Source organism: Condylura cristata, unplaced genomic scaffold (assembly GCF_000260355.1).
Source record: "Condylura cristata isolate star-nosed mole 26May11 unplaced genomic scaffold, ConCri1.0 scaffold00023, whole genome shotgun sequence".
Classification (NCBI taxonomy): domain Eukaryota; kingdom Metazoa; phylum Chordata; class Mammalia; order Eulipotyphla; family Talpidae; genus Condylura; species Condylura cristata.
The window spans coordinates 24,818,178-24,845,399 of record NW_004567124.1 but is presented as its reverse complement, the minus strand read 5'-3'; the positions used below and the strand labels follow the sequence as shown (position 1 = coordinate 24,845,399).

The 27,222-nt window shown below is 38.4% G+C and overlaps 1 protein-coding gene across 2 annotated transcripts in view; it reads left to right on the top strand.

Annotated features, from left to right (window-relative positions):
• GANC (glucosidase, alpha; neutral C) overlaps positions 1 to 27,222 on the top strand; it is a 52,117-nt gene that overhangs the window by 6,180 nt on the left and 18,715 nt on the right. For both annotated transcript variants that reach the window (XR_001145718.1, XM_004687554.2), the window contains exons 4-14: positions 5,289 to 5,416; positions 8,975 to 9,142; positions 12,366 to 12,408; positions 14,351 to 14,417; positions 16,344 to 16,440; positions 17,490 to 17,670; positions 17,883 to 18,036; positions 19,581 to 19,816; positions 23,919 to 24,045; positions 24,881 to 24,960; positions 26,206 to 26,349. Coding sequence is in view for 1 of the 2 variants with exons in the window: in XM_004687554.2 (XP_004687611.1) it covers positions 5,289 to 5,416; positions 8,975 to 9,142; positions 12,366 to 12,408; positions 14,351 to 14,417; positions 16,344 to 16,440; positions 17,490 to 17,670; positions 17,883 to 18,036; positions 19,581 to 19,816; positions 23,919 to 24,045; positions 24,881 to 24,960; positions 26,206 to 26,349 (1,425 nt within the window). In the remaining variant the exon portion in view is untranslated. The remainder of the gene's footprint in view (positions 1 to 5,288; positions 5,417 to 8,974; positions 9,143 to 12,365; positions 12,409 to 14,350; positions 14,418 to 16,343; positions 16,441 to 17,489; positions 17,671 to 17,882; positions 18,037 to 19,580; positions 19,817 to 23,918; positions 24,046 to 24,880; positions 24,961 to 26,205; positions 26,350 to 27,222) is intronic.

Genomic DNA, 27,222 nt, shown 5'->3' with positions numbered 1-27,222 from the left:
TTTCATCAGTTCTATATATATCTTTGTGATCAACCCTTTATCGCTAGTTTTATGCAAGAAAATTTTTTGCCAAATCAATGGGATGTCTGTTTTTTTTGTAATGTCTCTTTTGCTGTACAGAAGCTCTTTAACTTGATGTAGTCCCATCTATTTATCCTTACCTCCACTATCATTACATTGGGTGTTGTATATTCAAAGATGTTACTGAAGTGTATGCATGTAGTGTTTCACCCATCTTTGCTTTCAGCTATTTTATGGTTTCCGTTCTTATGTCTAGGTCTTTAATCCACTTCAAGTTGATTTTTGTGTATGGTGCGAGGTAGTGATCTAGTGTCATTTTTTTGCATGTAGCTTCCCACTTTTCCCAGCACCATTTGCAGAACAAACTTTCTTGTTCCATTGTATCCTTCTTTGCTCCTTTGTCAAAGATTAGCTGTCATTAACCTGTGGGTTTATATCTGGGTTTTCTATCCAAATCCACTGGTCTGTATGTCTGTTCTTGTTCCAGTACCATGCAGTTTTGATTATTGTGGCTTTGTAGTATCGCTTTAAGTTTGGGATTGTAATGCCTCTATTCTCTTTCTTCTTAAGTCATGAGAGTTTTGGCAATTTGAGGTCTTTTGTTGTTCCATATAAATCTCATCAATACTTTTTCTATTTATTTGAAGAATGTCATTGAGACTTTTATTGGGATGCATTAAATCTGTATATTGTTAAAGCAACAGTTTTGTTGTCAAAATCTGTTCACCCTTACCAACTACCAATCAGCCCCTTAATAAGCAACCATAAAAAAGAGCTTCATTCATTATTACTTTAACTCAGTCCGCTCTAACAAGATACTATAGACTGGGTGGCTTAAACAACAAACATTTACTTCTTACAGTTCTGGCACCTGAAAAGTCCAAGGTCAAGGGGATGGCATAGTCACTGTCTAGTAAGGACCCTCTTCATAGCTGGTAGGTTGCCACTATATCTTCACATGGTTAAGCTAACTCCCAAATCTTTTCTTACAAGGGAACTAATTTCAACATGACCCCACCATCATGATCTCATTTAAACCTAATCACCTCCCAGAGGCCCTTTCTCCAAATACGATCATACAGAAGATCAGGGCTTCAAAATAGGAATCTAAGAGGACATAGTTCAGTCTACAGCAAACATGGTATCCCTGAGACAGAGCAGTGTTACAAAACAAGCTTAAGTGTTGTTCTGTGAGTGGTCTCCACTTTATGACATCTACATTTTGAAGAAAAGATGACTCAAGTCCCTAAGTTTTCAACATGAGCCCTAGTCTATAATCTTGCCTATTCCTCAATGATCTGGTAGATATATGCTAAAGCAGCTTTCTGAAGGGTATTAAAATGAAAGGAGTTACCAGCAAAGTGTTGACTGCTTTTTTAGGACTATTTTTTCCTCTTATTACTAATTTTCTACCTTTGGTGAGAATTTGACTTAGATTGGGAAGCAGAGCTCTAATCAGAGCAGGTAAATGTATGCTCTCACTGAGTCTAACCAAAAAGCATTTCTCTCAGGCCTACCTCTATCTTTGACCTGCTTCATGTAACTAATTTTGATGTGTTCTCATAACACTGGATGAGAACATAACATTTGGCAACATGTTTAATTTTTTTCAGCCTGTTTGCAAGTTTTCAGGAGAGACTTCACTTCTAACAGCTTCTCCAGGAATGCAGGACTATCTCTGAGCACCTCCATGAATTAACACCTTGCTTCTTCATCGAAGCCTGCTGAAAATGAGACTGACCAACCAGCCACCAACTCAGCAGATGAGGCACAGATACCACTTGCTAGCCATTACAAATTCTGCAGAAACAGCCAGAAACACGCAGCTAATTTGGGAACACCTGGACAGGCTAGTTGCTGTTGGAGAACAGGCTAATGCCCATTGTGAACTTGCCTGTGCTCTCTGTAGAGAGTCAGTGTTTGCAGTAAACCCACTGGCTGCAACTGTGGAAGGGCCTAAAGAAATTTAATGAACTCTCCACTCTGAATCCTGGGAAGGCTTGATCAACAGCTAGAAGAGATCGTTGCATGCACATTCTTCTAAGCCTTCAAGGTTAATGGTTTCTTAAGAGTATGTGGAGGGACCTGGAGCCAGAGTAAAAACAAGATCTACCCATCAAGAAGACGATGGAATCATAATTTCTCTCTTTAGTTTCCTCAGCTATTTAAATGTGTCTTAATTCTGATTCCCAGTTCCGGGTGAATAAAACTTTAATATAATTGCCATCAATCCACTGCTGAAATACATAGACAAGGTAGTTTCTACTACCATGATTTTAACAAGCTGTCATATTTTCTCTGTGAGTTCAATAAAACTAGACACAGATATCAAAAAGCAGGTTTTGTTTTTACTTTGTATGGGGCATATAAGATAGGAAAAGGGAACTAATACTTCACAGACATAGAAGGTGAAACTTTGAATGCAGGGTTATGAAATAACAAGTGGAAACTTGTATTAAAAGGAACCTCCAAAATGTCTTCCTTCCCTGAGGACTTAGTGCCTCTTTGCAGGCAGACATTTACAGATCTTAAGCACTTCTAAGGGAGTTAAATCCATGCTGTCTCACCTCATTTAAAATGTTTAGGTATATGTTTCCTTTGACTTATTTTACATAAATCCAAATTGCATCAGTTTGAGTGTAATTGCTATTATCTAAGTACTAATACAAAAAGTCATAGTTTGCAGCATTCTAACTTCCATTGTCATTTCCAATCATCAATAGGAAGAGGAGATTTAGTAATTTATTTGTATATTATTTTTTTAATCTCCAAATAGATCCCTAGAGAACAGAAATATCTGGAAACGCTTGATGTTTCATATAGAAGAATATAACACTCATGTCTAGACTTTTAAAAGAGCATGGTTTTGGTGGGAAAATTGGGCAATAACTGTAGTTAAGCAGCAGTGCGGGGAAGTGGTTCAAACCATCAGCCACAAAGCCGGGGGTTACTATGGCAATGTGTCAAAGCTCATGCAAGAAGGAAGGGGGCTCAAAGTTAGAGGCTCAGAGCTTTATTTACTTTTTGGACTTCTGTGAGTCTGCTGCTGTTAAATTTTTTTAAGCCAACAAAAATAGCCTGGGCCAGTTCATAAGAACAAGTGCATACTAAAGACTAAGGAAATTATGTGATGGTACACAAAAGCTAAGCTGGATATAATAAGAGGCCTAATGGACAAAATTGCTTGCTTAAGTTAAAATGGAAACAATATGGTTCTTTGACTGCTTTGTCTGTGTGGTTGCATGAAGTCATCATAAAATTAGGTTTTCTACCTGCTCTCATATAATCATTATCATTCCTGGGCTACCCCCTCAAAAAGAGAACATATAGATCAGTCTTTGGTTTAAGAATAATCTATTTTACTATAAATGGGAGAAACTAGATGTAGTATGTTCATTATATTAGGCATACAACCTATGTGCCCGCTCTGTAAGAGTTTCTTACCTATTTTTGCCTCGTCAATGTCCTACTAATGCATAAAGCCCTGCCAAAGTCCCTCTTCCAGAAAGACTTCCAAGAGCCCTTCTCCCTATAGTCATTAATATTCATCTTCCTTCTTCCCCCACAGCCTTCTCCTTTCCATCTTAGCACATTATAAAATGTTTTATGTTTACTATATATGTGTTTTGTCCCCTCTAAATTACAATCTCCCTAATGGTTTACTCATCCTTTCAAAGCAAGCAGCACATCACAATGTTAGATGCCAAATGTTAGTTAATCTGAGAGAGCAATGGAAATATATATCTAATTGGGAGGGAATACATAATCTAATAGAATTTCAACTCCATGTGTATTTGTACACATTTTCAAATCTTAGACTTCTGATGGCACACAATGTAACTGACACAAAAGAATATTAAACTATTAAGCAATAATTACAGTATGACTAAGGGTTGGGGGCAAAGAGATGATAGTCAGAGTACAAACTTCCCAACTATAAGGTGAATACATTCCGGAGGCATAATATACAGAATGATGTTATAGCTAATATACTTAAGCATATACTTGACAACTGCTAAGAGAATATATCTGAAGTGTCCTTACCACAAAAAGGAAATGATAATTATGTGACGCAATGCAGGTGTTAGTTATGGTGGCAATTATCTTGCAATTATAGTATATCAAATCACACTATACACCTTAGTGTTATATGCTAGTTATATCTCAAGAAAGCTGGAAAAAATAGAGTATATTTGTAATCTAGTGTGCCATACTATGTCATAATCCCGTTATAAGAATATCTGTAAACAGTGCCATAGCCACAGCAACATTTATCTGGTTACTCTTCAGTGTCACATCAGTGAAGTGTCCCAACTACTTTCCTATATATTCCCAATATACAAAGTTCCAATATTTAACTCTGCTTCCTAGCTCTTACTCATACCGCATTGCACCTGTTCGCTCTATGTCACACCATCTAAAAGATGCTATTGTCACAATACATGTCCCCATTGTTGCCGAACTTGGCTTAATGAAGGATTTAATAAAGGATTTGCAATCAACCAGTATGGATATGGCATACCAGTTGAAAACCACTATCTTAAAATATCTCTCTGATCTTGATATCTTTGTAACCAAACTCTAGGCATTTCTACTCTTGGGGTTAGTGGTGGTTAGTGGTGCTTTTCAAATACTATATTCTCTTTCTAGTTCTATGCTGCTTCTTTGCCCAATTGGTGGAAGAATTTTACCTAAATCCCCCAGTCTTTAGAGAAAGGCCGCAAAGTTCTAATTAGCAAAGTTCTAATTAGTCAAGTGCCTTGACTTTAGAGCAGCAAGCCTGATTCATCTATACTGGATAACTCCAGTAAGCACCATTTCACTGTCTTTTCTATCCTGTGGCTTGTAAGCTTTCATTCTCCATTCAGCTTAATCAACTTACCATAACTTTAACACCCAAACTCTTATTCCTAAGATAGTTGTAGTTAGTCACAGGTTCAGTGGTCATGTGTCGATTTTCCAAGGGCAACCTCAGTTTACACCTATCATTTTGTTAGAAACTTGTTTCATGCTTTAAAGGTCCTGGTCTGACAATTATATGTTTACCTGGTCATACAACACATAGGAGATATTTCTGGTCTCTAACCGAGGAATAGCCAAAGAAGTATATATGTAGATTGGGCAGTTTTTTCCTTGTGATTTACCATTGTTCTCTAATTCACATGCCTATAACAATGTAAACCAATAGTTTCTAGTTATTGTAATTTGACTGGGTAAAACATCACTGGGGTAATGTTTTGAAGCTAATCTCACATGTCTGTTCTCAGGTTCCTCTCCTTGCTGAAGTTTATGGTATAGAGGGAAATATCTTCAGGCTTAAAATCAATGAAGAGACTCCCCTAAAACCTAGGTATGAAGTTCCAGATGTCCTTACAAGCAAGCCACGCACTGTAAGGTAAGCCAAGAAACAAGATATCTTGGTAATCCCCTCAATTTATCCTTTTAGCAGTTCTTCTATGGTAGATTTTGTTAGGAACCTCTTTCTCACATCCTGTCTCTTCAGAGTTAAAGTCATTGGCAGAGTTATTTTTCAGCTATTTGGGGATAAGTTGATCCATTTGAATCCTGTTTTGTCTGTTTTGTCTTCATCTACCATTTAACTCATCAGCACTTATTAGTGGGAGAGGCAGCTTTTTGATCTGTTCTCCTTCTCACAAAGAAAACAGTTTATCAATCAGGTGTTGAGAACAACTAAGGGAGCTATTTAATTTACTCACTGAGATTAGCAACAGGACTCCAGAGATCTCATATACTAAGCCAAACTCCCATACTTCTGGTTATTTGTACAATAGATTGACCCACTTTTAATTAGAGCAGTCTCAGAAGTCCAACATGTAGTTTGACTTAGAAGTTAGTAAATTAATAATCAGTGTCTAATGGGAAAAAAAATTGCGGGATTAAAGCTTTTTCCATACCCCTGAAAAACCTTCATCTAACCGCACCATGCTTTTCAGTAACATTTCTATTTGGTTCTACCTGTTGATTTGTTATTTTGTGCATTTTTATTTCACTTAAATAGATTAAGATTATGCCATATGTTTTAAGGTTAACAACATCATTACCACATCTTGATGTAGATTATCTCCCCAGTGAAATTATATAACAAGTGATCAATAGATTGTAAGAAGAAATTAATTAAGCTACATTATGGTAGAACAGTCATAAATTTGAAATACATCTATTCATTAAGCTGCTATTATATACCCAAAGCAGACTTCTTTGAAGGCATCAGCAGTTTGGGCAAATGGTACAATATATATAAATGCAACATATATAAAAACACTTGGTCAGGGTACATTACTTTTTACTGTCCTGGAGAATTCATTTTGCTAGCTGAAGCTTTAAAATTTTTACATCTGTAAAATAGCCTATAGTTGGGTTTTCTTCCCTGTACTATCTTTGTCATCTCTCAGGGTTAGGGTGATATAAGCTAGATGTCATGAAGATAGCATATTCGTTCTGCTTCTGTTTCAACCTCTTTCTAAAGGCCTTCAACTATTAAGAGTTAACTAGAATGATTAATACTACATTTCTCCATTTCCCAGACTCCCATGCAGCTAGGTTCTGGTGTAATTCAGGTTTCACGAATCCAAGGTGCACTTGTGAGAATCTCAATTTCAGAATTGAGTCCCCCATTTTACCAGAATGAATCTGACAGGTGTAGAACAGCTCTAGAGCTCCACTAGTTAGAGAGGTGGTTTCCTGGTCTCCCAATAGAAGTAAGGTGGCATGATCCTGGAGCCCTGCAGCTATGACAGTGTCTTCCAAGTGTCCCACTTCCTGATTCTTAGCAGAGAGAGAAATTCTGTTGGCCATACAGTTATGTAGCATGCTCTAGGGAGCCATTATTGAACACACAGCTAGGAACCTGCTCCTAATCCCTCATATTAAACTGTGAACTTTCTGCTTAAAGTAATGAGAGTAGTTTCTGTTATCTGCAGATGAGTTCTGTTTAATGTACTTATTGGCACCAGAGTGAATTTAAGCAACAGGACCTGAATAATGGTAATATTAGAATATGAGACCTAGTTATCTGGGTCTCATTAGATTCAAAGACAGTGAGAATTCAGTTATCATTAGAAGATGAAATGTCAGTGCTATGATGAAGTGTGCCCCCCAACCCTTTTATATGATGAAGCTCTAGCCCCTTGTATCTCAATGTGACTATCTGCAAAAATTGGGCCATCGAGAGGTAACTAAATTAAAATGGAGTCATCTGGGAAAGCCCTAATCCAATAAATCTTTTATTGAAAGAGGAGGCTAGGATACAGATCACACAAACAGGAGGATAATCATATGAGGACACTAGCAAAGTAATACACCTAGTAAAAAACCATGGCAATGAGAGGCAAAGTTACTTAAATTAGCTGCCTGTGGCCAACTTAATAAAATGTCTATTGAAAGCATGGCTCTGGCAGATCAAGTAGTAGGGCTATAGCATAGCATTATTATCACATAGAATTCAAAACTCTGAGGTGGCTGTTTATTTTTTTTTTAAAGATTTATTTATTTATACAGAACTGGGGTACAGGCCAGAGATGCGGAGGGTGAGAGAGTCACTAGGAACAGAGTGGGGAGCAGAACAGGCAGATCAACAAAGTACACTGCTGAGGGGAGCAGCAGGCGGGTCAGGAGAGGTCTGCCACGCCATGTGGATCTCCTCCAGGGTAGGCGGGGATCGAACTCATGTGGTAGTGGCCTAAGCCTCTCTAACTCATGCGGTAGTGGCCTAAGCCTCTTAGTGCAATGCTTTAACCCGCTGTACCACCAGGGAGGGCCCTGAGGTGGCTGTTTACTAACCTCACTGAGTAACTTAAACAAAAAATAGCAAAGCAGCGCTTTAACTCCTTAGCTCAAGACACTGTCAGTGGATATGACAACCCTAAAAGTCTTTTCTGTCTCTGGTAGTTATAGAATTCTTTATAGCAGAAAATCAGAGTTTGATACTATAATAGAGTGAGGAATTAGACTATAAGTTGAAACTACAACTTCATCAGATCTGTGAATTTAGGGTATTAACTGGGAAAATGTATGTTGTCTCAAAATTTAATAATAACATTTGGAAAGATTTGGTTAACTGTAAGTATCCAAAACCTCAAAATTCTACAGAACATCCCATTCCGACAAACAGAACCTCTGCTCTGTCTGCCAGAGCTGATCTTACCTTGCTTGAAAACTACTTTTGATATGCCTGTAAGGGGATCCCAATATTGCCTGTGCTTCATTCTTTTCACCCTTCACTGCCCCCAGGCCCTCTATCAGAGTCATAGCCCAATATACCCAGAGAACTAATTACATCAAACCTTAGAAAGGCCCTCAATCTAAAGAATTAAAAGCTTGCACATTAGAAAAAACCTGGGAAATGTGTGTAGAAATGTTTGAGAAATTCCTAGACCAGACGAAAGGGACATATTTTTGGGTTATGCTAGATTTACTGACATGGGTTCAAGTACCAGAGAATATATATTTGATATGCCTACTTGAATAGCTAGGAGTGGTTCTAATTGTGTTGGAATGAGTGGGGGGAAAAAAGGCATTTAGAGTCTGTGCACCAATGTGTTACTACACTGTCCAGACCAAGGTAATGAGGATGATAGTTAACACTTACTGAGTGCTTGTTATGTGCCAGGCTCTATGGTAAGTGCTTTATGTGTGTGATCTCATGTGATTCTCAAAAAGCTCCATTTGCTCTTACTTTTATTATTTTCACTTTACAGGTTAGGAAACTGAAAATGATTAACATGTATAAAGTTATATTCTTAGTGCATGGTAGAGTTATGCTTAAGCCAGTCTCTCTGATGCCAAATCCCATACCTTCCATGAGTATTCTCTACCGCTGTATCTGTGCTATATCACATGAATATTGACTTACTAATTAATTACTTTAAATTGAGACTCCATAGAGCCATAACCCTGGAGCAACTTATTTGTCTTTTCCTGCTTTGTTTTCTAGGTTGATTGAACACACAGAGGATATAGGCAGCCTGGTATTGGCAGATGGAAAAGGAGATTTGAAGTTACATATCTCAGCAAACCCATTCAAGGTAGACTTGGTGTCTAAAGAAGAGGTTGTGATGAGCATAAACTCCCTGGGCCAACTGTACTTTGAGCACCTGCAAAGGTACTTTAGCACATTCCTTGTAAAGAACTTAAGAAAAAATTGTGAATAATTATAAATCAATAATATAGGTATTATATTGATCACATATATAGTTACTAGATAATATATCACCATAGAAAATTGATTTGCCTTTTTGCCTTATTTGATGGAATACTGTCCTAAGAAATTTCACTTTTGCACTTGTTTAGGTGAATGCAGGCTTTCTGACTAGAGCAATTCTCTAACTTTTGCAAATGTAGCACCCTTGATACTTCCTGTTAATATTGATAAATGTTAATGTGAAAAACATGTCTTCATAATTTCACTTTAACCCCTTACATAACATGAATTACTCTAGATTTAAAAACAAGCCCTCAAAACAGGTATTTGTAAATAAAAAGACAAATCGATCAATGGAACAAATGAAGACCCCCACTAATAGATCCATATAATTGTAGTAAACAGATCTTTGACAACAGTGAAGCCACGATAATAGAGCAGATAGTCATTTCAATAAGTGACTCTGGAAAAATTGGACATTCATATGCAAAAACATAATCTAGACACAGACCTTCTACCCTTCCCCAAAATTAATTCAAAATGGATCATAGGCCTACATATAAAATGCAAAACTTAAAACTCCTAGGAAAGGAGAAAACTCAGATTACTTAGAATATGGCAATGATTTTTCATATATAACACCAAAGTCAAAATCTTTGAAAGAAATAGCTGATAAGCTGGACTTCACTGAAATTAACAACTGTTAATCTTTGAAAAACAATGTCAATAGAATTAGAAGATAAGCCAGAAAAATATTTGAAAAATACACATCTGAGGCCCTCCCTGGTGGCATAGCGGGTTAAAGCACAGCACTGAGAAGCCGTTTCTACATGAGTTTGATTCCCACCTCCCCCAGAGGTGACCACATGGCGTGGCACCGCCAGCTGCTCCCCTCAGCAGTGTACTTCGTCGATCTGTCTGTTCTGCTCCCCACTCTGTCTCTGGCGAAGCCTCTCGCTGCCCCTGAGCCTCTGGCCTGTACCCCAGTTCTGTATGCACAAATAAATAAATCTTTAAAAAAAAAAAAAGAATAAAGAACACTAATTCAAAGAGATATGTACATTGCAGAACAGAATAACCAAGACCTAGAATAGCCCCTATCTAACAAGTAGATAAAGAAGGCACTGGAATATTAGAATATTATTCAGTTATTAAAAAGAGGAAATCCTGCCAACACGAATGGATCTACAGGATATCATACTAGTGAATTGAGCCACACAGAGAAAAACAAACACCGTATAACTTCATTTATATATAGTATACAGAGAAAACAAAACAAACCAAACTTAGATGAACTAAGTCAGACAAACCTTTTGAACTATAAGACCAATTAGTGGTTACCAGAAGGAAAGGAGAAAAGAAAGGGGGCATAAATCATCAAGACTAGGAGGTCAATTGTATGATGAAAGATAGAACTGGAGTTTTAGTGGTTACTTCATATAATATATGCACATATTTTCAGTAAGTATACCTGAAATTACACAGTGCAATAGTACTTCAATAGAAAAGGAACACAAATAAATTGAAAACTAAAATAAAAATCTTATGTCCACACAAAAATCTGCACATAGAGTTTTATAGCAACTTCATTCTTAATTGCCAAAACTTGGAAACAACCAAGAAATTCTTCAGTAGATAAACTGGGACACACTAGACAATGGACTGTTAATTGACCATACAAGAAAGTGAGCTAAACAGGCCTTGAAAAGACATGGAGGATCCTTAAATGTTTTTACCAAGTGAGTACAGTCTATGTGATTCCAACTATATGACATTCTGGAAAGGACAAAACTATGAAGATAGTGAAAAGATTAGCAGTTTCAGGGAATAAGAGAGCAAGAGCAACAAGTAGGCAGAGAACAGAAGATTTTTAGGTCAATGAAAATATTCTACTTGATACCACAATGATAGATATATGATATTATACATTTGTCAAAGTCCATGGAAAACATAACATCAAGAGTGAACCCAAATGTAAACTATGGACTTTAGTTGATAATGTACCACTCTAATGTGGGTGTTTTTAATGGGAGATTGTGGATGTGTGGGAACAATAAATGTGTGGGAACTCTTGGTACTTTCTGCTCAATTTTGCTGTTAACCTAAAACTGCGCTAATAAAGTATTGATACTTTTTAAATTAAAAAGCAACATACTGATGAAAAATTTTCATGTATACAAAAGCCAAAAATTAACATATATAAGAGCTTGCCTCAATAGGAAAAGGAAAAGCAAACTGCATATTAACATCATGATCTCAAAAATTTTAATGAGTGAAAAAAATCACAAAAAAATATATGTAGTGTATCTCCATTTGTATAAAAGATTTTTTAAGGCTAAGCCGAATAATAGATATTTGGTGTTGCTTACATATGTGAGAATAATATTTTTTAAAAAATAAGGGATTGATTTCACCCAAATTTAGTAAAGCACTACCTCTGAAGAGTGTGGAAGGAGACAGATCCATTTGAAGAGTGTACACAGAAACTCCCAAGGAACAAGATTTTTCTGCAGCTTATGCTTCTAATGGATTCATAGTTATTCATTTTAGTATGATTCTTTAAATTCTGTACAAACATTTTCTGTCTTCCAAATGCTAACGCGTAGTGAATCTGAATAGACAATTCACAGGAGAAATAAAAATGCCATTTAATGTATAAAAAGGCAGTCTACCTCACTAATGATCACAGAAATACAAATTGAAATCCATCATCTTTTTTAAAAATTAGATTGACAAAGATTCAAAAGATTGATAAAAGTCCAATACTGTTAAGAATGGGGAGAAATGAGCACTCAAAAACACATGTGGATAAAAGAGTAAGTTGCCACAGTCATTCTGAAAGATAGTATATTTGTTGCTGTGTACTACAGTAATAATGAAGAGAGGTGTTCTACCTTGTTTACTTGTTTTAAGTATTATGAGCATGTGTTACATTTCTAATAAAAGAAGTGATAAAGGTATTTTTTAAGTGTTAAGAAAATTCAAATATATTTTCATTTTTGTAAGAAATCAAACTACTGGATTAATGTTCAGTTTTATAAACTTTTATTTTTATAATGATATTATTTTTAGTAAGTTAAATACAATTTATGTGTCTCAAAAGTTGCAAATGAAAATCTGTATCATTGAACAAAATTCTGTCAGTCATGCTATGAGTAAAACAATTCTATTTATGTTATAACAGAGCTACCAAAGAAAATGAGGATGCATCTACTGACACCTGTCAGGTAATCCAGATTGAGCAACTTTTCTCTTTTTAATCTTTTCCATCATCATCATCTTTATGTGACAAACAGTTGTCTCTTTTCCTCCCTTCTATTGATGAGTAATTGTTACATGCTCTACTACATGTAAGTCAGCTTACCTGTCTCTTGCTTATCATCCCATTGAGTCTTTCATTCATTTGTTCATTTATGTATTCACTCCTTCAAAAATTAGATAATTGTCCCAGGCAAATTGATTATGCTAAGATAGGAGAATCATCTGTGAATAAAACAAATCCTAACCTGTTCCCATGAAACTTAGAATCTTCTGGGAAAGACAGACACTGAGTAATTAATAGCATGAGGAGTGTTATAAAGGGTTCTATGGGAGAACACAGCTAGGAACTTGACCAAGTTGAGAGTTTGGAAAGCTCTCCTAAAGCAAAAAATGCTAAAGCTGAAGCTGATGCCTGTCAAAAAGCTGGGTAAGGAATATTCCACATAGAGAATATTCCAATATCTTTCCATTGTCAAAGACACTGAGGTCACAAAGTTCACACTTGAGAATTTTATAGACATTCTCTTCGGGAGAGGAAAGCAAAGCAAAGAGTGCATGTAACAAGACTAGTGAGACAGGCAGGGGCAATTCTGTGAAGTCTTGTAATTCTTTTTTTTAATAAATATCTGTTGAGCACCTCCTAGACTCGATCTTGGTGACAGATCATTGAACAAATCAAACTCCTCTAGTAAGGAGCTTACAGCCTTCTAGTTCATTTTAACCTTTTAGACTTTATCCTAACAGCAAAGGAAAACTGGAAAACTAATCATTTTTCTATTTCTGCTATAGAGTCTGATTCTATTTTTAAGAATTTTTTACACCTGAAGGGGGAGATCCTCTAAACCATAGTGTCACCTCAATAACAATAGATTATTTAAAATAGTGAAAAAAGATTTTTTAGGCCCTCCCTGGTGGCGCAGTGGGTTAAAGCACTGCATTGAGAAGCTAAAGCCACTTCCAAATGAGTTCGATTCCCGCCTGCCCCGGAGGAGACCACATGGCGTGGCAGACCTCTCCTGATCTGCCCGCTGCTCCCCTCAGCAGTGTACTTCATCGATCTGCCTCTTCTGCTCCCCACTCTGTCTCTGGTAAAGCCTCTCACCACCCCTGAGCCTCTGGCCTGTACCCCAGTTCTGTATGTACAAATAAATAAATCTTTAAAAAAAAAAAGATTTTTTAGCTAAAATGTGAGAAATGAACACTCCAGAAAATTTTTTTCATCAAAACCACATGCAATTTCAAGAGCCTTGATAGTTGCTATGGTCACCTGAATGATAAATTATAGCCAGCCTTATAAAGGAAGGAAATTCCAGTACATGCTATAAAATTGATGACAATTTGTATCACTGAACAAAATTCTCTCAGTTTCTCATATAGTGAAGACATTACACTGAATGAAATAAGTCTGTCACAAAAGGATAAATACTATCAAATACTTTATGATTCTACTTAATAAGATACCTAGAGTAGTCAAATTCAGAGACAGAAGTAGAATGGTGGTTGCCAGGAGATCTCGGAGGAAGGGAGCATTAGGGAACTATTACTGTTTAATGGGTACCGAGGTTTAGTTTGGGAACATGTAAAATTCCAAAGACAGAGATAATGATTGCTGTGCAGGGTGAATTAATGCCACTGAACTTAAGAATGGTAAAATTTTATGTATATTTTACCACAATAAAAAATATATTCTCATCAGCTTAGTTCAGAGGGAAAATTAGCATTAGTTAGAAGATATCTGTTTTCTTAACAGATTTGATTTTTTTTAATTTGTTGATACCATAAACTGGCCTTTTAAAAGGTTAGTTTTCTCTCTAGTTTTTTTTTTTTAAATTCAAATAAAATGTGCTATTATGGTCATATTTGTTGCAATTAATAAACTCTATTTGCTCTTTTTTTCCATTCCAACAGGAAAATCAAGAGGTTCTAGACCTGTGGGAAGAGAAATTTGGAAAATTTGTGGATATCAAAGCTAATGGTAAAATTAAAACTTGCATAGTGTTAAAATCATATTGTTCCAAAGTAGCTAAATGGCATTATGTAAATGTCTCTTGAGCTGTGGTACCTAAACAAGTAACTTATGTAAGGTGAACCAAATCTCAGATTTTGTTGTTGTTATTTGCTTTGGTCTTTTTAAAATTAATTTATTTTCTTACATTATTGTTAATTTTGGGACTGTATTTGATGAAACTTCAGATTTGGGTATCCTGTTCTTGGATAATACTTTGCAACAGAAAAATGTGGCTGTATACCTTTTGTGGGAAGTGCAGAGAAATGCAGACCTCATAAAGTTCGTGGTCTTGTAGAAGAGCCTGGGTACTGCTTGCAGGAGATTTAGCCGATCACACAGCTGCAAATTCCACATTCTATTTTTATGAAATTGAAATAATGTCACCAAGTTCCATCAGCCCCAAATTTCCAAACCAGTGGTTCTCAACCTTTTTCAAATCTCATGGGCATCGCATCTTTGACATTTCTCACTAGGTTTACTGATAGGATGGGCCGGGGTCTGGGAGGAAGTATGTCTCTTTAGGAGGTTATCTTTCAGATATAGGAGGCTTATGCAATTTGAAAAAACACTTTCCTCCTTTCTCCCAAACTTGTAGTATAACAGAGCTTCCCCAACTCCTTTAGAATCCCTGTTCTGGCTTCTATATCTAAACCTTAAACTTCGTATAAGGTTAAGGACGATAAGGATTTGAAATGTGCTCAAAATTTACAAGTGGGGGATCCCTCAGACTCTCCTTTCTATAATATCATAATCCTTCTTACCTTCTGTATAGACCCCCCCTTTCAATAAGATGTCAAATACTTTTAAATGAGTGAATTTTAGCCTCTAAAATAATCATTAAATAAAGGACTTTGTCTTTGGTTAAAGGAAATGTATATATCTACAATCACAGAGAAGCAGGTATTTTGAAGAACATGAGTCCACCTAGGGCCCTTGACATTACAGTCCCTGTACACATTAAGGATAAACGATCTGGCAGAAGACACACAGTCTTTCATCTAGCAAAGATTAAAACTGATCAGTTTACTTTGCTTTCTTTTTTCCCCCAAAGATTTATTTATTTATGCATACAGAATTGGGGTACAGGCCAGAGAGGCAGAGAGAGAAGATTCACCAGAGACAGAGTGAGGAGCAGAACAGGCAGATGTACTGAAATACACTGCTGAGGGGAGCAGCGGGCAGGTCAGAAGAGGTCTGCCATGCCATGTGGGTCACCTCCCTGGCTGGAGATTGAACTTGTATTGCAGTAGCTGCAATAGCTTCATAGTGCTGTGCTTTAACCTGCTGCACCACCAAGGAGGGCCCCTTTAAAAAAATATATTTATTTATTTATGCATACAATAGCTGGGGTACAGGCCAGAGGTGGAGGGAGTGAGAGAATTCACCCAAGACAGAATGAGGAGCAGAACAGGCAGATGTACTGCTGAGGGGAACAGTGGGCAGGTCAGGAGAGGTCTGCTGTGCCATGTGGATCACCTCTCTGGCCACCTGGGAATCGAACTCATGCTGCAGTGGCTCAGATCGCTTCACAGTGCTGAGCTTTAACCTGTTGCGCCACCAGGAAGGGACCCTCCTTTGCTTTTTAAAAGCAAAGATGTATGCAATATATTTCATGAAAATTTATATTAGAAAGCTTCATTCAGCACATAGCTACAGAAACACAGCTATAGTAACTGACCAGGACTTTGCCTTGTTTATTTTTGTTTCTATCCTTATATTACCTGAATAGAACCTCTTACGGAGTCAACACACATGATCTACTGGTTGATCAGGGCAAGCTCAGGCCTCTCAGCCCTTAGTCTAGTCATCTTGCTACAGTCATAGTTACCTGAATCTCCTTAATTGATTGTCCCATTAAGTAGCAAAATTCAGTCAGTGTCCTTGTCCCTACAGGTCCTACCTCCATCGGTTTGGATTTTTCCTTGCATGGATTTGAACATCTCTACGGGATCCCACAACATGCAGAATCACACCAACTGAAAAATACTGGGTAAAGTAAAAACAGAATTCTTAAAGGGTCTGATTCTGGATTGAAAGGTTTAAAAGAAAATGGCTGAGCCAGTGCGAGTATGTACCTGCTTACAGTAGATCTCATCATGTAAGCTACTAGAAAAGGACTTTTCCTCCTTGATGTTGCTTGTGGATCTTTAAGAAGTTTCCTTGAATGATCACCCACAGCAGTGGTTTTTCATTTTTATTTTATCTTGGGCCAAAAAAAAGGTAGTTATAAAAACTTTAATGTTGAACCTAAAAAAAAAAAAGAGATACATATGTGAAAATATGAGCTACTGTGGATGAAATAGGGAGAAGAGTATCATGCCATCCCTGTGGTTTTGCTTTCACCTCTCAAGGCCTTTCTGTAGAACTCTCAGAGACTATGTCATGATATACTGACCTAGAAAAAAGCTTTAATAAAAATGGACAATGAATCAGAGAATGGAAAAAGAATGACATTTGTGTCACCTTTTGTCTCCTCAGCAAGATGGAAAACGAAAATTACTGACAAATGCCAAATGTATCAGGCTAAGAGGAAAGCAAAGTCAAAGAGAACCAGGGTTTGAGCAAGTTTGCCAAGTTCAAACCCAGGTGGGCACTGTGACAAGTGCATCTGAAACTGTGTTTCTCTCGTACAAACCTGAAAGCCCTCTCCTTACCCCAGTTCAATTACTGATCTTTTCCCGTCTAAAACTGCGAAGGTTGTAGGACACTACTCCTTGTCTGAGAACCAGAGAGGCAATGTACAAAATTTGACAGCGATGTTTATGTTCTATTGTGGAGGATTCACAGGAAACAGTCTTCTCCTCACAAAAGATATTCAAAAACTATCTAAAATAGGAAATCATGCATGTGTCCATCATCCCATAAGGAGATGCCACAGGAATCAAAGGACCATAACCACCCATGTTGAGAGGGGGTTTGTAGGAAGGTGGTAAAAGTGAACCTTGAAAGAGGTGCAGAACACAAGGGAAGAATGGAGTTCATCTATTCATACTAACTTAGTTGTGGGAACTGATGACAGTCCTTATTTGTGTGTTTCAGTGATGGGGATGCTTACCGTCTTTATAACCTGGATGTCTACGGATATAAAATACATGACAAAATGGGCATTTATGGCTCAGTGCCTTATCTCCTGGCCCACAAACTGGGCAGGACTCTGGGCATTTTCTGGCTGAATGCCTCAGAAACATTAGTGGAGATCAAGACAGAGCCCGAAGTAGAGGTGAGCTATGGAGCACGGCTGCATGTCACACCTTCAGAACAAAACCACTGAAGTGTACTCATAACTCTGGGCTTTCTCTGCCACCTAAGTCTTATGGCAAAATCAGTGAGTGTCAATGGCATCTACTATAGGATCAGGCTTTTACTTACATATGGGTCGGTGTTGTAGTTTATAGGGAAATTTTTCATACCTTCATTTCATTCCTTTTCTAGTACACACTGACCCAGATGGGCCCAGCTGCTGCTAAACAAAAGGTGAGGTCTAGAACTGATGTGCACTGGATGTCAGAGAGTGGAATCATTGATGTTTTCCTGCTGACGGGACCTACACCTTCTGACGTCTTCAAGCAGTATTCATACCTTACAGGTACTTTGTGGAAGTACTAGTTTCTGTCATGTTTATTGTACCCCATATATCCTCACTGTAAGCTATTTGTTGCACATCATGTAGAATTTATAAACAATGTATCCAAGCTTTGTAAGAAGCAAGCATTTCTTTGCCCTCCCCTTATCCCAGTCAGCTTGAGTAAATATACAAATCTATAACTCCTCTCCAAGCATTAACTCTTAATATTTGCCATCTGCCTGTTTTGCCAATCAGACATTCCTGTGTTCTATTCTTCATTAAAATTCACCACTAGCTTTAGTACTAAAAGCATTTCTGGGCTCTCCCTGGTAGTGCAGTGGGTTAAAGCACAGCACCAAGAAGCTAAAGCCACTTCTGCAAGAGTTCAATCCCCGCCTGCCCTGGAAGAGATCCACATGGCACGGCAGACCTCTCCCTGCCTGCTGCTCCCCTCAGCAGTATACTTCCTAGATCTGCCTGTTCTGCTCTCTCCTCTGTCTCTGGTGAATCCTCTCACTGCCCCTGCACCTCTGGCCTATACCGCAGTTCTGTATGAATGAATAAATAAATCTAAAATAAAAAAGAACTAAAAGCATTTCTTCTGAAAAAAGATCTCAGGGAGCCCCCTGGTGGCCTGGAGAATAAGTCTTGGCAGTATCATGATGGCCTGACTTAGAGCCCCAGCCAGCCACATGGCACAGCAGACCTCTCCTATCTTGACTGCTGCTCCCCTCAGAAATGTATTTCAGTCAGTCCGCCTGTTCTGCTCCCCACTCTGTCTCTGGTAAATCCTTTCACACACACATCTCCCCTGCCCCACCAACACCTCTGGCCTATACCTTAGTTCCTTCTACACACGGTATTTCCATTGTTAGTTTTTGAAGATAAATTTGCCATCCTAGTCTTATGAGTACAAATGTCCTTTTCCCCTCCTTGGAGATGCTAATGATAATGGTTTGGTGATTATGTTGGTTCTTGCATTGCCCCTATTTTCTCAGAAATCCTCTTATTCCATTTCTTTATGTGGATCCCTGACTAATTTTGGAGGCATATTCAATGTTGGGTGGCCTCTGGTATAGGTAGGCTTCATAGGCTGGCCTGCAGCCCTTTACAAATGGACTCTCTCCAGTTAGAACTTCTGATCTCTCTCACAATATAATCACCCTGGAATGTTTATTTTCCCCTAATCCTATCATGAATTTCTCTGCCTCTGTACCTTTCTATCCATTTTCCCTGTCCGGTCTATTCTTGCTTATTCTTCAATGTCCAAAACAGTGTAACCACCTCCAAGAAGCCTTTCAAGACCCTAAGCACCTCAGTAAAGGTAGAATTCATTAACGCAAGGTCCTCCCACAGCACTAGGATGATACCTTTAAGATCGCAGTTGCACCTCAGAACAGGGCAGTTTATTTACATACCTGCCTAATCAGCCAAATTGTCAACTTCTTGATATTCTAAATACCAAGCTCAGTGCTTAGTGTCCTGTAGGCATCCAGGAAGTGTTTATCACATATAAATCGTCATTGTGGTGGTAGCTAGCTCAGTTGTCGTTTTTCCTCTTGCAGGCACACAGGCCATGCCCCCTCTTTTTTCCTTGGGGTACCATCAGTGCCGCTGGAACTATGAAGATGAGCAGGATGTCAAAGCAGTGGATGCAGGATTTGATGACCACGACATTCCTTACGACGTCATGTGGCTAGATATAGAGCACACAGAGGGTAAAAGGTATTTCACCTGGGACAAGAAAAGATTCCCAAACCCTAAAGGGATGCAAGAGCTTCTCAGGAGCAAAAACCGTAAGGTAAAATAAGCAAACTCTTCTGAACCTTGTCATTGCAAAGCATCCTTTAATCTTAAAAACACGCTAGTGCAGGAGAACCAGCCGACAAAAAAAATGGTCATGGAAATAGTTGTAACTGTGAGAAGAGAATAAATAGTTAAATACAGTTGTAACTGTGAGAAGAGAATAACAGTGGTGAACAGAGCCATGCTGTCCTCCCCTGCCTTAGCTGCTGAGGTCCTGTGAGGGCAAGGAACTGCATACTGGGTTCCTCCTGCTGTGGTTACCCTCATGCAAAATTTGGTCAGGCTGCCAAGATTAATAGTGGCACACTAGTACTAAGAGGGTATGAAAAGACTAACCAGTTACTTAACGAGGTTTTCTCCCAAGCTGGTTTGATGACTTCAGAGAGACAGGAAAGGTAACTGGGTCAACTTTATCTATAGTGGGTAGAGGTGGGTCTGGGATAAGGATTCCTGCGTGGGGGCTGGTGCTTGCGTGGTTTGAACTTCCTGCTGGGACTACAGGAAAGAGTAGCAGGCGTTCATTATCAGCATGCCTAGACATGGGCCAGAAGGGTAAGGGGAGTGGTAGCGCCAGGGAGCTCTACCAGTCAAACCACAGTCAAAGAGCCATACTTTATTAGATCGTTTTTCCTGCCTGCTTCCTGATGAACTCCTCCTGTGTAGCTGGTCAAAAAAAGAACTAATTTAGAAAATGGGGAAGGGTATGTGTAGGTGTTGTGGTAGTGTACTAGCTATAATGAAGAGAGAGAGTATGATAAGAAAAAGGAGTGAGAAAAGGGGGGAACCCCCTATCAGTCATGCGATGACTTCTTGTGGTCCATCTCCCTGCACTTAAAGTCACCTTTCAACCCACTGCTTTGATCCCTGGACCTCTCATAAAGGTGGTCAGAGCTAATCCTGTTTACTCAATTTCCCCATAAATGCACAACTCCCATTTATAAAGCACTTACTGTGGTATGGAAAATACATTCTTCCATGCAGTCTTGACTGGATGCTACCCTGTTTCTAAGATGTAGAAAGGAAGGATTAGAATAGTTTCATATTTTGCACAGAAGCACACCATGGTGGCCCTCCCTGGTGGCGCAGCGGGTTAAAGCACAGCACTAAGAAGCTAAAGCCACTTCCGCATGAGTTCGATTTCTGCCTGCCCCAGAGGTGACCACATGGCGTGGCAGACCTCTCCTGACCTGCCCGCTGCTCCCCTCAGCAGTGTACTTCGTGGATCTGACTGTTCTGCTCCCTGCTGTCTCTGGTGAATCCTATCACCCTCCACATCTCTGGCCTGTACCCCAGTTCTGTATGAATAAATAAATAAATTTAAAAAAAAAAAAAAGAAGTTCACCATGAAAAGTACAGATTCTGAACCATGATCTGCCTAACTCCAGAACCTATGTCCTTATAAGAAGTTATTTATTGAGTTCTTCATATGTTCAAGATTTTGTGCTAATGCTGAAGGGTATGAGGAATTGAACTCATCAGGGTCTTATAGTTGAGGGGAAAACAAAGTAAAATCCAGAGCAACATGGGATGGTCACATCCTGGGCTAAGAAAGTTCAGGGTATGGACAGAACAAGACCATTGCAGCCTGCTGGCCTCAGCAAACTAAGTGCTTAGAGGTACTTTTCAGAGGAACCTTGAAGATGTGTCTCCAGTTAATGGAGAGAGGAGAATGAGAAGAGAGTAGTACAGTCTAAGACTACAACACTCAGTGGCATTTGTAAAACAGCACATGGCGAGGCTGACTAGACAGGAAAAGAAGGTGCATACGAGACTGAGTGCTGGGGAATCTGAACTTGTTGGCTGCTTTGTATGCATTTAGAGACAATAAACGTTTCTGAATAGAGTTAATATCCAGGGTCTACAACTCAGCATCAAAAAAGTCAACCTGATTAAAAATTGGGCAGAGGGCTTGATAGACATTTGTTTAAAGACACACAAATAAGCAAGTTCAACATCCCTAATCGTTAGGAAATTTAAATCAAAACCTGAATGTGTTAGCACTTCTTCAGGATGGATACCTTCAAAATATCAGATAATAATGAGTTAAAGTACTTGAGCACTGACAGTGAGAAAGCAAAATGGTGCAGCCATTTTGGAAATACTATGATGGTTCCTCAAAAAAAATTACCTTATGACACAACAGTCCCACTTATGGGTTTGTACATAAAAGAGAGGCCTCCCTGATGGCACAAGGGGTTAAAGCACAGCACTCTGAAGATGTCCAGAGACACTGCAGCATGAGTTCAATCTCTGGCTTGGGGGGTGACCCATACGGCTGAGCAGACCTCTCCCATCTCGCCTGCTGCTCCCCTCATCGGTGTGTTTCAGTATCTGCCTATTCTGCTCCCCACTCTGCTTATTCTCTAGTGAATCCTCTCACCCCTGCACCTCTGGCCTGTACCCCAGTTCTTGTATGTAAATAAATAAATCTTAAAAAATAATTGAAAGTAGGCCTTCCCTGGTGGTGCAGCGAGTTAAAGCACAGCACTGAGAATCTAAAGCCACTTCCGCATTAGTTCGATTCCCACCTGCCCCGGAGGTGACCACATGGCACGGCAGACCTCTCCTGACCTGCCCGCTGCTCCCCTCAGCAGTGTACTTTGTAGATCTCCCTGTTCTGCTCCCTACTCTGTCTCTGGTCAAGACTCTCGCCGCCCCTGAGCCTTTGGCCTGTACCCCAGTTCTGTATGAACAAATAAATAAATCTTTGAAAAAAAAAAATTGAAAGCAGGGACTCAAACAGATATTTGTAAGTCTGTGTTCATATCAACACCATTCACAGTAGTCAGAGGTAGAAACAAACAGATGAATGTATAAACAAAATGTGATATAGACATACACTGAAATATTATTCAGCCTTTAAAAAAGGGGGGAAGTTCTGATAGATGCTCCCACATAAAAGAACCTTGGGAACATTATGCTAAGTGAAATAAGCCAGTCACAAAAAGACAAATACTGTATGATTTACCTAATTAGTAATGCCTAGTCAAAATAATAGAGATAAAAGTAGAATGACAGTTGCCAGGGTCTGAAGCCAGGAAGGACTAAGGAGGTGTTCTTTTGTGGATATGGAGTTTCAGTTTTGCAAGATGAAAAGATTTCTGGAAATTGGTTGCACAATAATAATGCATTAACACCACTAACCTGTACCTGAAAACACTGAAGATGGTAAATTTTATATGTATTTATCATAATTAAAATTTTAAAGATAAATGTTTAAGCAATGATGAATTAGAATGCAGCATTGATTTTAAAACAGAGATGAGGAAGGATGAGCAGAAGGCTGTTCCAGTCTAATAAAGTGGTGGGGGCCCTAGGGTAGATGGCAGAGAGAGTGCAAGGAAGGCGGGGAGAGGTGCTAGAGTGACATTGTCGCCATGGGCCTGCAGTCACAGCTTTTCTCAAACTTCCTTCTTTAACACACCTGCGCCATTGAGTTGGGGGGAGGGGTGTTGTTTTTAATGCCAGTCTCTTATTTTTTTTAATGACTGCATTTGTCAGTGTTACCTTAGCCTTAGTTGTCTAGGAAGCAAGGACCCTGCCTGCTTACTCCTTTATGTCTAGCATCCAGCATGACAGAGAGAAGTTCATAAATGCTACCTTAAGAATACACATGGGGGCCCTCCCTGGTGGGGCAACCAGTTAAAGCACAGCACTACCAAGCTATCCACAGCTGCCTCACTGGAGTTTGATTACCGGCCAGGGAGGTGACCCAAATGGTCCAGAGGACCTCTCCTGACCCGCCCACTGCTCCCCTCAGCAGTGTACTTCATCAGTCTGCCTGTTTTGCTCCCCACTCTGTCTCTGGTGAATCCTTTCACTGTCCCTGCACCTCTGGCCTATACCCAGTTCTGTGTGCACAAATAAATATTTCTTTAAAAATAACACATATCGATTGGACAGCAATAATTATGAAAAAATGCTGACCTGGTTTTGATATCAATCTATATTCCATTAGCACATAAAAAGTTGCAAGGTCTTACTGGGGTCTAAAATATCTCAATACCAGTAGTATTTGTTTCTGAGTAAAATTTGAACCCAGAACTGTGGTGACACATATGAACTAATGAGATCTTCAACCTTTTCTGCCCTGATAGCTAGTGGTCATTTGTGACCCCCACATCAAGATTGATCCTGACTACTCAATATACACTGAAGCCAAAGAACAGGGCTTCTTTGTGAGGAATCAAGAAGGGGGAGACTTTGAAGGGGTCTGCTGGCCTGGTAAGACAACTCTTTATTCACTACTTATTTCCGCTTCTATGGTCTCCACTAATGGAGGTCACACACCCATCATTCTATACCTTGTAGGTGCCTCTTGCTACATTTTAAGAGCCTTTAAGAAAGAAATAGTATTACCTTCTTACGTATCTTTCATAATACCTGGTACAGTATACTTTATATACATTGATCAGTGAATAATAAGCAAGCCAAATAAAAACACAAAGGCAGTCAATGGGAACTGGAGAGGAGGAGAAAAACAAAAATGGCTCTGCAGTCTCTCCCTTTGACTATCAGCCCATAGTTGTGACTCCCAGATTTACATGAGTTGCCCTGGCAACTCCAGGTTCTTCATTTCAGAAATTATTAGGTTAAAGTATTGCAGAAAAGTTCTCAAGGACAAAAGAACAAAAATCAGTACTCTGTCATGTCACAGTACTCTTTAGTGCTGTTACAATCTATGCAGACCATGTGCTGTGGAGAAATCCCATATGTTCCATGCCCCTCAGGCCCCTCAGACCTGGAATTAACACTTTTCTGTCCTCCACCATTTACTTCGACTATCTTAGGCCATTAGTAAGGGGCAAGTTCAATTTGTTAGCTGAACAGTTAACATTTTGTTAAATGACATTTCCCTGGGCCTCTGGTATTGAACAATCTACTGATTATTGCTGGAGTCCAGTATTGCCCTCATTTGCTTCCCGCCTCTGTCACAGCTTTTATGTCTGATATAAGGTTCCCATTGTTATCCAGCATTCACACCCGGTACTCTTCTTTTTCAACACATCTTACCATCAGGAACACTGTTCCTAACAGGATACCTATTCTGCTTCTACAGGTCTCTCTTCTTACCTGGATTTCACCAACCCCAAGGTCAGAGAGTGGTATTCTGGTCTTTTTGCTTTCTCCGTTTATCAGGTTTGTTTGGTTTCTTCTACTGCTCTTAGTTACTTCAAAGGATGAAAGAAGGGGGGAAGTAATTGATTATAACTACTTTGCTTCATCAAATAGCTCTTGATAAGTAATGACTGTATGAAAAGGCAAGGAGAGCAACCATATTACAGACATTTGTTGTGCCAGGAAAGGCGCCGTGTATGTTACCAAATGCATAAAAGTAGTGATTTTGGTCTCATATATAAGACTCTGTGACATATCAATGTACTTTAAGATAGAAACTTACATTTCCAAATTTATATATATATATATATAAAATTTATATATATGTAAAGTAGTATTCTGTAACTGTTATTTTAAAATAATAAAATGATATGTGTGTATATATATATATATACAAATAGCTTACAAAATTATAAATGTCACTAAAAGTGAGGTATAATAATAAATCAATTCTTAAAATAATTTATAAGAACCACAACTGTAAATGTTGAATGATGGTGTTGTATACCTGAAACTAAGATAATGTTATAGGTAAAAGAATCATCTAAAGAACCTAAAGAGGCCACATCTAGATCACTGTTTCCAGACAATTATGATTATATAAATACATCTAATATAAATTGAGTATTTGCTGTGTCCCAAGCACTTTGCTAAGCACTTTTTGTGCATTGTTTGGTCTTCTAGTTAACCCCTCAGAAGTTTGAACTATAATTACATAATCCCACAATCAGAAAATTGACACACAGACAAGTTTTTAAAAACCTAAATTTACCTATGCAGTAAGTGGTAGACCTAAGGTTTGAACTCATCTGCTGCTCCAACTCCAGCTTTTATTCACTAAAATCTTGTTTCTGATCATCATGTATTATGACACAAAAAACAACTTAAGAGCAAAGATAAACAAACCTTATGGTAAATATGGCCGTGCTCATTTATTTCTCTCTTGTCTATGTCTGCTTTCACACTACAATAACTAACTGATTTACTGAGAAACAGAACTTACAGCCTGCAAAGTTGAAAGTATTTATTGTCTGGACTATTCCAGAAAAAGTTTGCCAACCCCTGTCTTAGAGTGTACTTAAGGACAGTCAAGATTGATAAATAATAGATAAAACATAATAGATAAAATTCCTTACCCTGTGGAGCTTTTATTCTAGCAGTAGAGCAGAGGACAGCACCTAGAGAATAAACATAAATGAAGCGGGAAAGAGGAATGGGGCAGCTATCACCTTAACTTTGTCACTGTAGAAGTATTGTCATGACCAGGGATCTACTGACATCCTCTACATATGGAATGACATGAATGAACCCTCCGTCTTTAGAGGGCCGGAGCTAACCATGCACAAGAATGCCATTCATCATGGCAACTGGGAGCACAGAGAACTGCACAACATCTACGGTTTTTATCAGGTGAGACATCCAGAAAGGAGACAGCAGGACCCATGTGCCCTACATTTTAGACAGAAAAATTATTTACTTTGTAATAGTCATACCCTACTGTTCATTTCTCTTCATGTGTCCTTTCTGATGACTGCTATGAGTCTTATCAGGTTGTACAAATAGAAGACTTCTCCCTTTGCATCTTTTCCTTTTATAATGAACTTGATGAATATTTGAATATTATGAGACTAATAATAACATATAAACAACTTCCTTGACAGGAGCCATTAGTAAATGCTATTGGATGTTACATCTAAACTTTTACTAAAGTAGGCAATGTATTTATACATAAGCAAAGACAAATTAAACATGTTTTGAAATTTCACAAATGTCTGAAAATAAAACTATTCCACTCATATCAGGGAAGAGCACATATATACATTTTCAGTACACTTTTGATATGTAAACATCCTTTCTCAAGTACTTAGTTTTCTGAATAGACGATGGTAGAATTGCTTTCCATTTGCCAGTCACATCCCAAAGTCCTGGCAGTCACCGCCCTTCTTTATACCATGGCTCTTTATTATTTTCAGAATCTAACACCAACTGGTATTTTTCCAGTTGGAGCAGCTGGCTAGATATAGTATGATTTTCAAATAGTATTTACTTCTCTGACAGCCTCTTACTGTCACTGAAAACTACTTTAGAGTATTTTCTTACATATATCAATATGAATCACAGTCTCCCTGAATTTGTTTTTTGTTTCTTCTTCCAATGAAACAAGGTTTTTGTGTAGATCATATGAAAAATATTATAAAATGTCTAGCAAGTATAAGCTCTAGACAAATAAACTCAAATAAACTCTAGCTTATTATTTACTGTTATTATTATTACTTACTAGCT